Source organism: Panthera onca, chromosome A2, assembly GCF_046562875.1.
Source record: "Panthera onca isolate mPanOnc1 chromosome A2, mPanOnc1 haplotype 2, whole genome shotgun sequence".
Classification (NCBI taxonomy): Eukaryota; Metazoa; Chordata; class Mammalia; order Carnivora; family Felidae; genus Panthera; species Panthera onca.
The window spans coordinates 3,514,199-3,527,999 of record NC_138340.1 but is presented as its reverse complement, the minus strand read 5'-3'; the positions used below and the strand labels follow the sequence as shown (position 1 = coordinate 3,527,999).

Sequence of the window (13,801 nt, the reverse complement as noted above, 5' to 3'; positions counted from 1 at the left end):
CGGACAGGGGCCTTGTGTCCCTGCCTGAAGGGGGACAGGCCAGTGGGGGAGGGGGCCGGCTGAAGAAGAGGGAAGGAGAAAGGCCTCAGCCCCACCCACGGGCCTGTTTCGGGCCAGCTGCCCGATGGGGGACGCCCTTCCCAGCATCGCGGCCCCTTTGTTTATCTTTTGAAAACTTTTTTAATGTTTATTTATTTTTGAAAGAGAGAGCGGGAGTGGAGGAGGAAGAGAGCGAGGGAGACACAGAATCCGAAGCGGGCTCCGGGCTCCGAGCTGTCGGCACAGAGCCCGACGTGGGGCTCGATCTCATGAGCCGTGAGATCATGACCTGAGCCGGAGTCGGACGCTTCACCGACTGAGCCCCCCAGGCGCCCCTCGCTGCCTATTTATTTAGCGCTCAGGAGGCGGGTGCTGTTGTGACCCCCATTTTTCAGATGAGCGAACCGAGGTCAGGGCAGGACCCGGCTCGCCCAGTATCGTCAGTGGCTGCGGACGAGCCGTACTTGGTTGTTGGAGCCTCAGCGCTGTTTATTTGTTACGTGACCCTCCAGCGGCGAGCTGGACCCGGAGACCGAGCAGGGGAGGAACCGGGAACGGAGCACCTACTGTGTGCCAAGTTCCATGGCTTGCCCTTGGTTTATATAATCCGCCCCCACCATCACCCTCCAGGAGAGAGCACTGTTATACCCATTTCACAGATGAGGAGGCTGAGGCTCAGGGAGAGAAAGCCACGTGCCCAATGCCGCACGGCGAGGCCGAATTTGCCAGGCTACCCACAACCACGAGAGAATGAGCGAGAAACCCAGTCCTGGGGAAATTCCAGCCTCTTCGAGGGGGTTGGGGGGGTGTGGGGAGACAGACAAGTGTCCCCATCGCTCCCCCTCTGACGTTCCATCTCTCCCTACGTTTAGCCTTCAGACTGTGCTGCTTTGATGGTGCAGAGCTAAGAATATCCCCGAACAATGCGGTGGCCTCGAGATGGAGGGGGTTGAGGGGCAGCGAGGGAAGGGAGGAGGCAGCGGGGACCGGCTCACGCAGGCCAATGACCCAGACTCCCCCTTGCCAGCCACTCAGGGCTCCTGCCTCTTTCCTTCCCATTCCTGCAGCCCTAACACGCCTACTTTGCCATCATTTGTGACCGATTTCTCTATTGGCTGGGTTCACTGTGGAGAGGTCTAGAAATGTGAGTTCTGGGGGCGCCTGGGTGGCTCGGTCGGTGGAGCGTCCGACTTCGGCTCAGGTCACGATCTCGCGGTGTGTGAGTTCGAGCCCCGCCTCGGGCTCTGTGCTGACAGCTCAGAGCCTGGAGCCTGTTTCGGATTCTGTGTCTCCCTCTCTCTCTGACCCTTCCCCATTCATGCTCTGTCTCTCTCTGTCTCAAAAATAAATAAATGTTAAAAAAAAAAAACAACCACCTAGCTCAAGACCTGGCACCTTAAGAGTGAGTGGGGGGGGGGGTGCGGGAGAGAGAGAGATGGGGGGGGAGAGGGAGAATCCCAAGCAGGCTCCACACTGTCAACACAGAGCCTGACTTGGGGCTCGAACCCACAAACCGTGAGATCATGACCTGAGCCCAAATCAAGAGTCGGACGCTTAACCCACTGAGCCACCCAGGAGCCCTGAGAAATGCCTCAGAGGGGGCCTCTGTCTATCAACACACTCCCCTTGCCCTCTCCATCCACTGCCAAACTGGGGGTGGGGGGCACATTTGGGTTGTTTCTGTTCTTTGGCCTGAAAACCCATCAGACCACTATGTCTTAATATGCTCATGACCCTGATAAGGTCCAGGGCGGATCTTCTAATGGCTGGTTCAGAGCCAATGGGCTTTTCTTTCCTTTTCTTTTTAGGTACGTTGATTACCTTGAACTTCATCTGTGGAGAAGGCAGCCTAGTCTTGTGCCAAGGACTTTGGAGCCAGACCACCCGGCTTCAGATCTCAACTCTCGTTACTACACGCTGTGTGACCTTGGGCGAGTTACTTAACCCCTCTGTGCCTTGGTTTCCTCACCATTAAAAGGGGGCTGCTGCTGCTGATCGTGCCCATATCATGGGATTATTGGGTAGACTAAGTGAGTTTAAAGTGTGACATTTCCTGGGAATGCAAACTGGTGCAGCCACTCTGGAAAACAGTATGGAGGTTCCTCAAAAAATTAGAAACAGAACTACCCTACGACCCAGCCATTGCACTAAGAGGCATTTATCCACGGGACACAGGGGTGCTGTTTCGAAGGGACACATGCACCCCCGTGTTTATAGCAGCGCTATCGACAATAGCCAAAGTACGGAAAGAGCCCAAATGTCCATCGACGGATGAATGGATAAAGAAAATGTGGTCTATATACACAATGGGGTATTACTCGGCAGTCAAAAAGAATGCAGTCTTGCCATTTGCAACTACGTGGATGGAACTGGAGGGGATTATGCTAAGCGAAATCAGAGGAAAATATCATATGACTTCACTCATATGAGGACTTTAAGATACAGATGAACATCTTTAAGATACAGATGAACATCTTTAAGAACAGATGAACATCAGGGAAGGGAAACAAAAAATAATATAAAAACTGGGAGGAGGACAAAACATAAGAGACTCTTAAATATGGAGAACAAACTGAGGGCTGCTGGAGGGGTCGTGGGCAGGGGGGTGGGCTGCATGGATGAGGGGCATCGAGGAGGACACTTGTTGGCGTGAGCACTGGGTGTCTCATATGTAGGGGACGAATCACTGGGATCTACTCCTGAAATCATTATTGCGCAATATGCTAACTCACTTGGATGTAAAGTAAAAAAAAAAAAAAAAAAAGACTCCCCCCCCCCAAATAAAAATGAACCGGGAAAAGACAGAAAAATAAAAAAAATGAATAATAAAGAGTGACATTTCCGGGGCACCTGGGTGGCTCAGTCGGTTAAGCGTCCGATCTTGGCTCAGGTCATGATCTCACGGTTTGTGAGTTTGAGCCCCACGTCAGGCTCTGTGCTGACAGCTCAGAAGCCTGGAGCCTGCTTTGGATTCTGTCTCCCTCTCTCTCTCTGCCCCTCCCCTGCTCGCGCTCTGTCTCTGTCCCAAAGATAAATAATAAAACATTTGTAAACATTTTTTTAGATAAATGAAGTGCGACATCTCCTTAGAATGTTTCCCAGCACGTATTCCGCTACTCCATGCGTGTTATTCTCTGACACCCCAAGGGATCCGAGGCAGCTAGCCTTTGCAACAGGTATTTCCCAGCCTGGAAATACTGAATCCCTGTGCGCTTCCCTTCTTTCTCTCGTTTCTCTTTCCGCTTCCTCCCTCCAACTCCAAGAATGGCTAGCCACCTGCTAGAACAATCCAGCAATTGGCCACCAATCCCATCTGCTGAGGCGGCCGGCTTGGGGACAGGGACACTCTTGCAAGTGCTGGGGTGCATATTGGGGGGAGCGGAGTGTCTGACTTTGAGACGCTGAGGTCTGGGGCTCAGAGCGGGGCTGGAAGGGAGGGTGGTGTGGGCAGCGGGAGGGGTGGTGTTGGGGAGGCCGGGGACCCTGCAGGACGCCCGGTGGTCGCGCTCCTGCTGACACCTGCTGGAGGGACGGAGGTATCGTCCTTTTCAGCCAAGGCGCCTCTCTCAGATGGTGGACCCCCCCCCCCAACCCCCCAGGATCGCTGGCAGGTCCTCACTGGCAAACAAGTGCCCCCGAGTGCGTTTGAACGACCCAAGTAATCCTTTGAAGGGAGTTTTTGTTGTTTCGTTTGGCGGGTGAACGAGCTCTCAGGGCTTGACGGGGTTCACAGGGAGACATGTTTTCTGAGCTACTCCCCCTCCACCAGGAAGCCCACCTGTATTGCTTCGTTCCCGCGCCCAGGCCTTTTCTCCTCCGGCCAGCTCTCCGTAATTTCAAGAAACGGTTACTGAAGAAACAGAAGGCAAACAGGCAAACTGTGCACTGGGGGAGGAGGCCGCAGTCTAGGGGAGGAGACCGAAGAGAGACGAGAAAACAAATCCACAAATGGGATCGTTTCAGAGACTGATAAGCCTTTGAAAGAACACGGTGCAACGGTGGAAACTGAATTTGTGGATGCCAAGGCGGGAGGAGCGCAGGGAGGCCTCCTCTGAGAAGGTAACATTGAAATCAAGAATCGCAGGAGGAGAGATAAGGAGCCGGAAAAAATACCTGGGAGAAACCAGAGGTCACAGCCCGTGCAAAGGTCCTGGGGCAGGGCTCTGCCTGGCAGTTGGAGGCGCAAGCAGCGAGGAGGCCTGTTTGGCTGGAGCGGAGTGAGGGAGCGTGAGAAAGGTTAGACAGGAGGGCAGGGAGGGGACTGCCACAGGTCAGCGGGGCCTTGAGGATTATGGGGCTTCTGCCTCTGGGAGGTGGGAGCCCTGGAGGGCTGCCGAGAGAGGAGGGTGGGCCCTGACTCGGTGCTTACGGGCACCCTCTGGTGGCCACTGCGGGGAGGACGGACTGGGGGGGGGGCGGGGAGAGCAAGGAGGCTTGGCAGGGGGCAGAGGGGCACAGGTACAGGACTGTGGCGATGGGGCGGACCAGCGTGATGGCCGTCCGGTGGGGAAGAAGTGATCAGATTTGGGGCGCGTTTGAAAGCAGCGCTAATCGGATGTGCGGGGTGATTGGACGTGGGTGGGGGAGAAAAGAGGCCAGGGCAGCTCCCAGGTTCCGGGTGAGCATCTGGAAGGAAGGAGCTGCCTCCAGCTCAGTGGAGGAGGCGGTGGACGGAACCATGTCTGAGTCTGGCCAGGCTGCCCGCAGACTCTGCCGCCGTCTGTGGCACTTTGTCCCAGCAGCAGTAGGAAAGGAGTATAGGTCTTCATGATACATGGCCGTGACAGTGGTCTGCTGGGCCCCAGGGGGCTCTGGGGCATAAGGAACGACGTGCGTCCCGTCAACGGGTGTCTCACATGCTGTTCCTTGGTTAATCTTCCCGCAGAAGCAGATGTTGAAAGTATCGATGTGTTTGTTTCCGTTAAGCGCAGGAGAGTAACATTACCACGAAGTTCTTAATGTTTTGAATTGAATTGTCAGACACGTTAAGTTTCAATATTTTCTTGAGGATACTCGGGCGGGGGGGGGGGGCGGGGGAGGGGGAAGCGCGCTCCTCCGAGAACCGCCCCCCCCAACCGCGCCCCCCTCCCCGGCCCCTCCTCCCTTCGGCGTCCGCGGCAGCGAGCTGGCGGGGCGCGGGCCGGAAGCGCGGGGATCCCCGCAAAAGCAGGCTGTATAGGCGTCCCAGAAAAGCCGCCTCTCGCCGGTTTCCGTAGTGTAGCGGTTATCACGTTCGCCTCACACGCGAAAGGTCCCCGGTTCGATCCCGGGCGGAAACACGCGTTTTCTCAGCGTAAGACGGCGGGTAAACCCTACTCCAGGGTCACCGGGACGAGGTTTTTAAATTTCTTCCGTCGCTTTTAAAGTCATTTCGAGGTACGAAAAACTTTAATTCGGCAGTTTTTTTTTCTTATAAAGGACGTTTCAACAGGCTATGGGGGGGGTGGGGGGGATGAAAAATAACACCGTCACCTGCGTTGGCCGGGAATCGAACCCGGGTCAACTGCTTGGAAGGCAGCTATGCTAACCACTATACCACCAACGCTCCGGCGAGCACCGCTTTCTCCGAGAGCCATTAGTAGAAGTCCCATCGGCCGGGCTGGGCGATACCAAACCGCACAGGGGCGCCCCTCTCCAGTGTCCCCTCCAGCTCCCCGCGCCGGAAGATGCTGCCGAGGGAAATTCCAAGCCTCTGGCCGCCAGGGACTGTGCGGGCGCGTCCCCCCCCCCCCCCCCCCCGGGATCGCAGCCACCTTGGTACCGTCCGGGCGGCGGCCAATCGTAGGCCGCCGCCTGGGCCGCTCAACTTCCGGGTCAAAGGGGCCCGAGCCACCGGCTCCCCCGTGTCCGCCGCCGCCGCTGTCCCCCGCGCCCGCCACTTCCGGGGCCGCAGTCCCCGGCATGGAGCCTCTAGTGTGAGGCGCCTCCGGCCCCGGGACGCCCTTCGCAGCCCGGCCGCCGCTCCGCGCCTGCCCCCGAGCCCGGTGAGCAGCGCCTGCGCGCCCCGTCCCGCCTCGGCCGCGACCCCGAGCCCGCCATTGACCCGCCCCACCTCAGCCCTGACCCCGGACGCGCCATTGGCCGGCCGCTCGGGTGCCCTCCGCCCCGGCCTCCCCGCGCCCCGGCCCTGCCTTTGGCCGCACTCCCGGTTCTAGCGGCCCCCGCCTCGGTTTCCCTTCCGCCCCGGGCCCTCCGCGGCCCTTCTTCCCCTTCTGCCTCCTCCGGTGGCCGGGCCACCTCTCAGCCTCGCTCGGCCCAGCCTCCCCTCTCGTCCCGTCGCTGCCCAAGCCACCTGGCTCCGGTCCCTTCCGGGAGCGGCCGCACCCACGACGGCGCTCCTTCCCTGCAGGCCCTGGAGCTCCCCTCCCCATGCAAACACATGCTCCCCGTCTGAGAGCAGAGGCCGCCTCCCGGACCTGCTTCCTGCCCCCACCCACTCACCCCTCCCCGGGCGCTTGGCTTCCCCTAATCCACACCCCCACAGGTTCCAGCCCCTTCTCAGCCTCCCTTCCGGCCCTGTCCGGCCGCCCACCTGCTTCCCACCGGGCTGTACACCGGTCTTGACACTTCCCCATCCATGCTGCCGCCGAGCCGTCAGAAGGGCCCCGCTGGTTCCGTTTTCCCCCGCCGCCGTCGTTCTCCCCACCCCCCCACCGGGAGGAAGTCACTTGCCTCAGTGGCAAGGACCAGCGTGCTTTCCAGGAGCTTGGACTGAAGCCCTGGAGGTGTGCACTGTGGTCGAGTCCCTGGCTGGTTCCCGGGAGGATCGGGCCAGATGGGGGAGGTCTTTCCTCCCCGGTGCAGTTCAGGGCACGCAGGCGGCGTTGCAGGGCGGTGAGGTGGCTCTAGGCTCTGTCCAGGTAGAGAGAATGGGGCTGGGGGGGGGGGGGGCGGTCAGGACTCTCGAGGGGAAGGAGAGCGGGCTGTTTTGGCCAGGCTGACCTGCTGCGCTAAGGCATGCTTGTTCCATCAGGGTCTGTATCCCACGCCTGCGGCTGGAATGGAGGCTTTCTGGACCCTTTAGAAGGTCAGTGGTGGGGGCCGCGGGGTGAGGTGGCGGCTGGCGTGTGGGCTGGCGGGATTCATTTGCGTGCTCCAGGATATAGACATCTGCAGGAAGTGGTTTTCTGCAACTCCGGGGTCACTGCCCTGGGGCCGCTGGGGGGGGGGGGGGCGTGGCTGCATCCTCCCCACGGGGAGCCCAGCGCCTGGCCCTCAGTCAGCCTTTGGTGGGGATCCTGGCTCTTAGGGGGGCGTCGGTGCAATCCCGCCCCCCGCCCGATGGTCATGTAACTTGTCTAGGTGACAGTATTGGCTGTGACGTAGGTTCCGTCGCACCTGGTGTTTTATTTGAGCACGTCGTTGTCACAGCAGCCCTCCACGCAGGTACCGTGGCCCCCGTCTCACAGCTGCGGAAACTGAAGCACGATGTAACCGAGAGGTTACACTCAACCTAGTTTGACTTAACCGAGAGGTCGAGTGGTCTCTCAAGGTCACAGAGACCGAACGTTGTAGAGTCAGGATTTGAACCCATCTCTCTGACCACAGCGACCCCTCTTTTCACCGCAGGACTAAGAGTGAGGCCGGGGCTCGCCCACGGTCTCGGTGCTGTGACCGGGCGCTGCTTTCTTTTTCTCAAATATTTATTTCTGGGAGAGTGCAAGCGGGGGAGGGAAGGGCAGGGGGGTGGGGGGGACAAAGGATCCAAAGCGGGCTCTGCGCTGACAGGCTGGACAGCAGCGAGCCCGACGCAGGGCTCGAACTCTCGAGCTGCCAGATGGTGACCTGAGCCGAAGTGGGACGCTCAACTGACTGAGCCGCCCAGGGGCCCCTTGAAGCCTCTCGGCACCCGCCCAGCCACCTGGGGCCTGGCTCATCACAAGGGTGTTCGGGTACTGACCAAAGCAGGGCTCCCTTTGACTTCAGACAGCGTTCAAGGGAGGACCGGGACTCATTAACTCTACCGAAAATCCTGTGTGTGCCAGGCATGGAACAGGACGGGTGTAAGCCTGCCCCCCTGGAGTGACATCCCGGGGAAGGGTGTCCCCTCACCCAGAGCAGGGGTTCTCAGCCTCAGCACTGGGGATGTTTGGGGCCACGTCACTCTTCGCAGTGGGGGTGGAGGCGAGCGTCCTGTGCTTTGTGGTTGGATTAGCAGCCTCCGGTCTGCGTGCCGGGGGCCCGTCTCCCAGCCGTGATGACCAAAAATGGCTCGTGGGGGCACAGTTGACCCTGGTTGAGACCCGCTGGGTGACGAGATGCAGTTGGCCCCGAAGAGACTCTGTATTCCATAATCATTTGGGCTCCTGAGGTCCTGGGACGTTGCACCATTTACATTTGTGAACTGAGGGAGAGGGGAGGTCACTCACAGACGCTGGGGTCACCGTGGTTTGTACAGTCTGACCCATCAGGGATTTATTCGAGTGTCTCGTGTGGGCCTGAGGATCTTACTCCACTGCCCCCCCCAAATTAAGAATGCAGAGTTTCTCTGCCTCGGCACACTCAGTGCCAGGAGCACCCCCAGTTGTGACAACCACAGCTGTCCCCAGTCATTCTCTGGGGAGGGGGGGCAGAGTCCTCCCCTTTGAGAGCCACTACCCCAGACTTAGCTCTGTATGGAAGGACAGGATGCTGTGTGGGGGTGACAGAGCGGTGACTTTGGATTGGGGGTCCGGAAGGACCTCTGCAGAGGTGAGACCGGGGCGTGAAGGAGAAGAGGGGCGAGTCCCACAGAAGGCAGGGAAGGGCCCCTGGGCCGTGGGACCGGCAAGCGCAAAGGCCCTGGGGTGGGAAGGAGTCGGTGTGTGTAGGGGAGAGTAAGGCCAGCGTGGTTGGAGATCACGGTCAGGGGCGAGAAGGGGAGGTCAGGAAGGCCATCAGAGTGTGGCCACAGGGGGGACCCTGGGACTGTTCGGTTTCTGGTGAGCACCGGGGGTGGCGTCCTTGGCGTCATTTAAGACTGCCGTCTTCTCGGGGACTTCTCGCCTTGGGAGGACTGCACGACAAAAAGGATGCTGCTGGTTTCTGGCAAATGCCGGGCACCCTCTCGAATTTCCGGGCAGAGCCTCTTCAGAACGCCCTTGGCATTGGGTGTCCCCGGAGGAGTAACGGAGGGCTGCCTAGAGCGGAGGGCTGCCTAGAGCGGTGGGCGGGCGAGGAGGGCCGAGAGCGGGCACGCCCAGACCGCTGGGGGTTGCAGCCCGGGGGTCTCTCTGCCCGCAGGCTCCCCCACCCTCCTGAGGTCAGCCGAGTGGTTAATGCGGAAGGTTAAGAAGCTCCGCCTGGATCACGACCACACTGAAGGTTGGAGAAGGTAAGGGGTGTGGCCGCGGGAGTCCTGACCTGTGGGGGTGTCGTTGAGGTTCCCAAATTTCCGATGATGTCCTAGGTCTGGAAAGACCCCTGCCTCCCCCTGCCACCCCCTACCTTTCTGCGATGCCCCAGGACTCTGTTCTGGCTGTTCTGCGTGAGGTGGCAATGTAGGCGAGAGCAGGGTTTCTCAGCCTCGGGACTGCTCACGTGGGGCCAAGCCATTCTCTGTGGGGGCGTCCTGGGCGCCGTGGGGGGTGGAGCAGACCCCTGGCCCCCAGCCCCTCGATGCTAGGAGCACCCCTGTGTGACAACCACAGATGTCCCCAGACATCACCCGGTGTCCCCTGGGGCAGGATCCGGCCCGGCTGAGAACCGTTGGTCCGGAGGTTAGAATGTGGGTTCGGGGTCCGTCAGATTCGGGTGATATCTGATATCGGGCGGGTCATTTGATCCCTCTGAGCCTACTTTGCAGCCTCCCAGATGGGGCTGGCCCCAGAACTCACCTGTCAGGGTCACGGTGAGGAGTAATCATAACTGTCCACGTGAGGCCCCGGGGCACTTGGTGAGTCTCACGTCTGGGGCCGTGCACGAGACGGAGGCCACAGGAAGCCCTCCGGCCAGTGGGCTTCTAGCCCCCGTGGCTTCGTTTGCTTTTAGCCGGTGGGAGCGACCGGGCGGGCAGGAAGGGAACTAAAGAGCTCCTGGAAGACAGGGGTGACGTTGAGCAGTCTGCTTCGCTCCCCGGACGCGGGCTCCGGTGTCCGCTGGGGAAATGCATCAGCAGGTCGGCTGGTGACGGAGACCCGAGTGCCCCTTCTCACGGGCGTTAGGTCCCGGGCGGCCACGGCGTGGGCTGCGAACTGAGTCTGCGCCGGCCGGTCGTGACAGTGGGAGGCCCGCACGGTGCCGGAGGCAGGCCTTGGAGGGCAGAGCACGGCCGCTGTTTCCCGGGAGCCCCCGCCCCACGGGGCCACTCAGGCATTTCCTCCCCGAGCACGGCGGGCCCCCGCCCCTCACCTCCCCGGCGCCTGCCTCCCTGCCCGCCTTCTCTCTCTGCGGTTGGCCGAGTGCTCCCAGACCTGCGGCCGGCACCGAGAATCCGCAGTTCCCTCTTCCTTCTGCCCGCTGCCCTCGTCACGGGCCCCGCTTGGGTCTCTGGCGGATGCCCCGCGGGGCGGTGGTCCTGGCTCTCGGAGCACCAGTTCGCGGGCCGCAGACCTCCCGTGGGGCCTTGACGGTGATGGCACCGGAGGGCCCGAGCCGCCTGCCCGTGGCCTCGTGGTCCGCGAGGCGTCCTGCCGACTGGCAGAAGGAAAGCGTAGGTGGACCCGGCCCAAGTGGCTTGGAATCCGCTTCCGTTTCCCCAGCTGTGTAAACCCTTGACTGGAGGAGCTCAGGTTGGCCTAGGATGGGAAGCGGGGCACTTGGTCACCTGTTCCTCCCCTTCCCCCGCCTCCTCTGCAGTCTCTCTGCACTTCTGGGGAAGAGAGAGGTGAGTGGAGGACCAAGTCATAGCACCAAGCCTTGGCCTGTCTGGGAGCTCAGACCGCCTGGCCACATCTAGAAGATTCCTAGAAGTTTCTCCCGATGTTTCATTTCATTTCTCATCTCCTGGATCACATTTTTGCTCCTTGGGCTCTCTGCAGTGATCGGAGGCAAGATCATTTTTATTGTTCCTTGCTATGGAAATAAGCCACATGATTCTGTGAGCGTTTCTGCCCGGCTCTCAGCTTATGGGGTCCCCTTTGGGAACCCTGGAGGTTGTGATCGGTTTTGCTGCCGTGCGCAAGGCCTGAACGGTGGCCGCAGTTTCGGCGGGGGGGGGGGTGGGGTGGGGTGGGGGTGGGGGCTGGGCCGGTCGGAGGAGTCCCCTGGCCTGGTTTTCTGGGCTGGTTGTCAGCAGCGCTCGGGGCCATGTAGGTTCCGGAGCGCTCCGCCCATCCTGGCCCCAGCCCCTGCCTGACACTGCTCATGCCCAGCGCCGCCCGTGGAGGTAAACCACAGCTCTGGGGGCGGGGTGGGGGGGGGGGAGGACGAGGGCGGGCCAGGACATGCTGCACGTGACCCTCACTGGGTCTCCCGTCTTTTCTGGCTTGGGTTCATTTGCCCCGAGGGTCCCAAAAGCCCTGATGGCCTGTGATCCCTGTCTTCAAAGCCATCGTAGGAAGTTGTGAACCGAGGGCACTCTTTGTGGCTGGGGAGCAGGAACCGCCTGCTTGCCGTGCCCCCCGAGTCCTGGCTGGGTCCAGTAGGATGGAGTCAGGGAGGCTTTTCTGTCCCTCGTCTGATACAGGGTCGGGGTGGAAAGGGAACTCTGAAAACCGGCCCACAGAGGCCATGCTCAGAAGCGTCTCCTCTTGCCCCTCGAAGCAGAGGAGACAGGGGTCCTTTCTCCCGTATGGGGACTCGGGGGGGGGTGTCTTGCTGTGAAGGGGCAGGCCCTTCTGGGAATTGGAGGGCACCGTGTGAAGGTGGGCACAGCTCTGCCTGGTGCTTCTCTGAAGCCCTCGGCCTGGGCTGTCCCTGTCCCTGTCCCTGTGTAGCAGCAACAACTCCCACTTTTGACCAGTGAAGCCCGGGCTCTGCCTGTAAAGCAAAGCCACTAATCCCGGAGCAAAGCCGCTAATCCCAGAGCACAAGGAGGCCCAGCATTCAGCGAGACCTTAGGCCGGCCGATGCCCACGGAGGAGAGGGAGGCCGCCCCGCTCACCTTGGCGGCCTCGCTAGAGAGCCCGGCTCTTCCGGAACCGGGTCACTGTGGCTATGTTTAGATTTCCCTAAAGCAAATATTTGCCTGGCTAGTCCAGTCTGCTCAAGAAATGTGCCCAAACAGCCAGGGGGAGAGAAGGGAGGGACGGGGCCTCGGCCACAGCTGCTCAGGGAGCGGGGGAGGGGTGGGGGGGGCTGTCCCGAGGGGCGTCCGTTCTCTCTGCTGGGGTTCTCACACCGTCTGTGCACAGCTGCTTGTCTCTCTGAGCCTGTCCCATGAGGCACGAGTTTCCCCCGTTGGACCCCAAGCTGGATGGCATGGGGGACGAGCTGTGCCGATTAATTCTTTACGCTCAGTTCTTTGCGTGTGAGCGAGCGTGTCTCCCCAAGGGCTTAATGCAAGATAATCATTCCACACGGCCCTCTGTGGAATGCGTCCTGGGAGCCAGGGGCCTCCTGAGGTTCTGGGGCCACTGCCATGAACGGGACAGGTGATCAACAGACAGCCCTTGTGCCAGTGCTCTGAGGGCAGGGGACATTAGTCGCTGACGCGCCTAATGGAGAGACCAGCCTCGGTACAGATGGTCATGGAAGGTTTCTGAGGACCCGACAGATACTTACACTGAGATCTGATTGGACGTTAGTCAAGCAGAGAGAGGGGAAAAGTGTTTCAGGCAGAAGGAAGCACGTGCAAAGGTGGGAAGGAGTCTGGCCTGTTTGAGGAGCCAACGGAAGGCCAGTTTGGCTGGGCAACTGATAAAAAGGGGATGAGGTTCGAGGGGCTGGCGGGGGTCAGAGAACAGAGAGCCTTGAAGGCCGTGACAGGGACTGGTTTTTACCCCCAGGACTGTGGAAAATCAAGGAAGACGTTTAAGCGATGGGGTCAGATCTGCGGTGGATGTGTTGGGTCCGTTAGCGAGATGTTGGGGTCATTCGGCACACAGGTGGCAGCGGCTTGGGTCTCGGAAGCATTTGTGGTGTTCGAAAGAAATAGAACGACGCATTTGGGACATATTTGGGGGGCTGGGATAGTTGCAGGGGGGCTGGGACAGTTGCAGGGGGGCTCGTCGGGGGGGTTCAGGAGCGTCTGACGAGGGGGCAGCTTGTCAGTGACACGTGGGCGTCATCCTCCCTTCTCATCGTCTCCCCGCTGTCCCCTCCCCCTTACAGCTTGTCGCTGAATTCTGAGGGGACAGAGAGGATGGCCACTGGGGCGCCAGCGTCTGAGCGGGGTGACGCGGTCGGGACGGAGGACCCGGCCTCCCGCTTCCAGGTGCAGAAGCACTCGTGGGACGGGCTCCGGAACATCATCCACGGCAGCCGCAAGAACTCGGGCCTCATCGTCAACAAGGCTCCACACGACTTCCAGTTCGTGCAGAAGACAGATGAGTCGGGCCCCCACTCCCACCGCCTCTACTACCTGGGTAAGCCCTCCAGGCGCCCTCAGGCCCAGCCGGTCCTATCGGTTAGGAGGCCCAAAAAGAAGGGCCTGGCCCTGGGCAGATGTCCCATGAGGCCGTGCCACCGCGGTGACTTCCGTTTGCAGCAGAGGTCTGGCGCAAGGGTGCCGCGGGGGGAGGTTGGGGGGGGGGGGCAGGTGTGCAGGTGAGTGGAGCAGAGGGCGGCCCTGCCCCGTTGGGTTGCAGCCGTGCCGTGGCTGGGCCTTGGATGTGGCTCTGAGCCGCTGCGATCGTCTCCAGAACCAGGGCGGCTGGGCCTGCCCCTGAGTCGTTTCCCAGCC

At 60.6% G+C, this 13,801-nt stretch overlaps 1 protein-coding gene and 2 non-coding genes across 8 annotated transcripts in view; 2 read left to right on the top strand and 1 right to left on the bottom strand.

The window, feature by feature from the left end:
* The first annotated feature begins 5,245 nt into the window (after positions 1-5,245).
* Positions 5,246-5,318, top strand: TRNAV-CAC (transfer RNA valine (anticodon CAC)). Its single transcript has one exon. It is a non-coding gene; the product is annotated as a tRNA-Val (tRNA).
* A 136-nt stretch (positions 5,319-5,454) lies between these two features.
* The window catches only part of DPP9 (dipeptidyl peptidase 9), a 40,327-nt gene continuing 31,980 nt past the window's right edge, over positions 5,455-13,801 (top strand). For 2 of the 6 annotated variants that reach the window (XM_081791322.1, XM_081791319.1), the window contains exons 1-5: positions 5,455-6,023; positions 7,013-7,066; positions 9,262-9,352; positions 10,816-11,006; positions 13,231-13,484. In XM_081791322.1, coding sequence (XP_081647448.1) covers positions 10,939-11,006; positions 13,231-13,484 — 322 coding nt within the window. In that variant the 5' untranslated portion in view covers positions 5,455-6,023; positions 7,013-7,066; positions 9,262-9,352; positions 10,816-10,938. Of the gene's footprint in view, positions 6,024-6,609; positions 6,765-7,012; positions 7,067-9,261; positions 9,353-10,815; positions 11,007-13,230; positions 13,485-13,801 lie in introns of those variants that run through there. The other 4 variants (XM_081791318.1, XM_078443565.2, XM_078443566.2 and 1 more) reach the window with 4 other exon arrangements.
* TRNAG-UCC (transfer RNA glycine (anticodon UCC)) lies at positions 5,513-5,584 on the bottom strand. Its single transcript has one exon. It is a non-coding gene; the product is annotated as a tRNA-Gly (tRNA).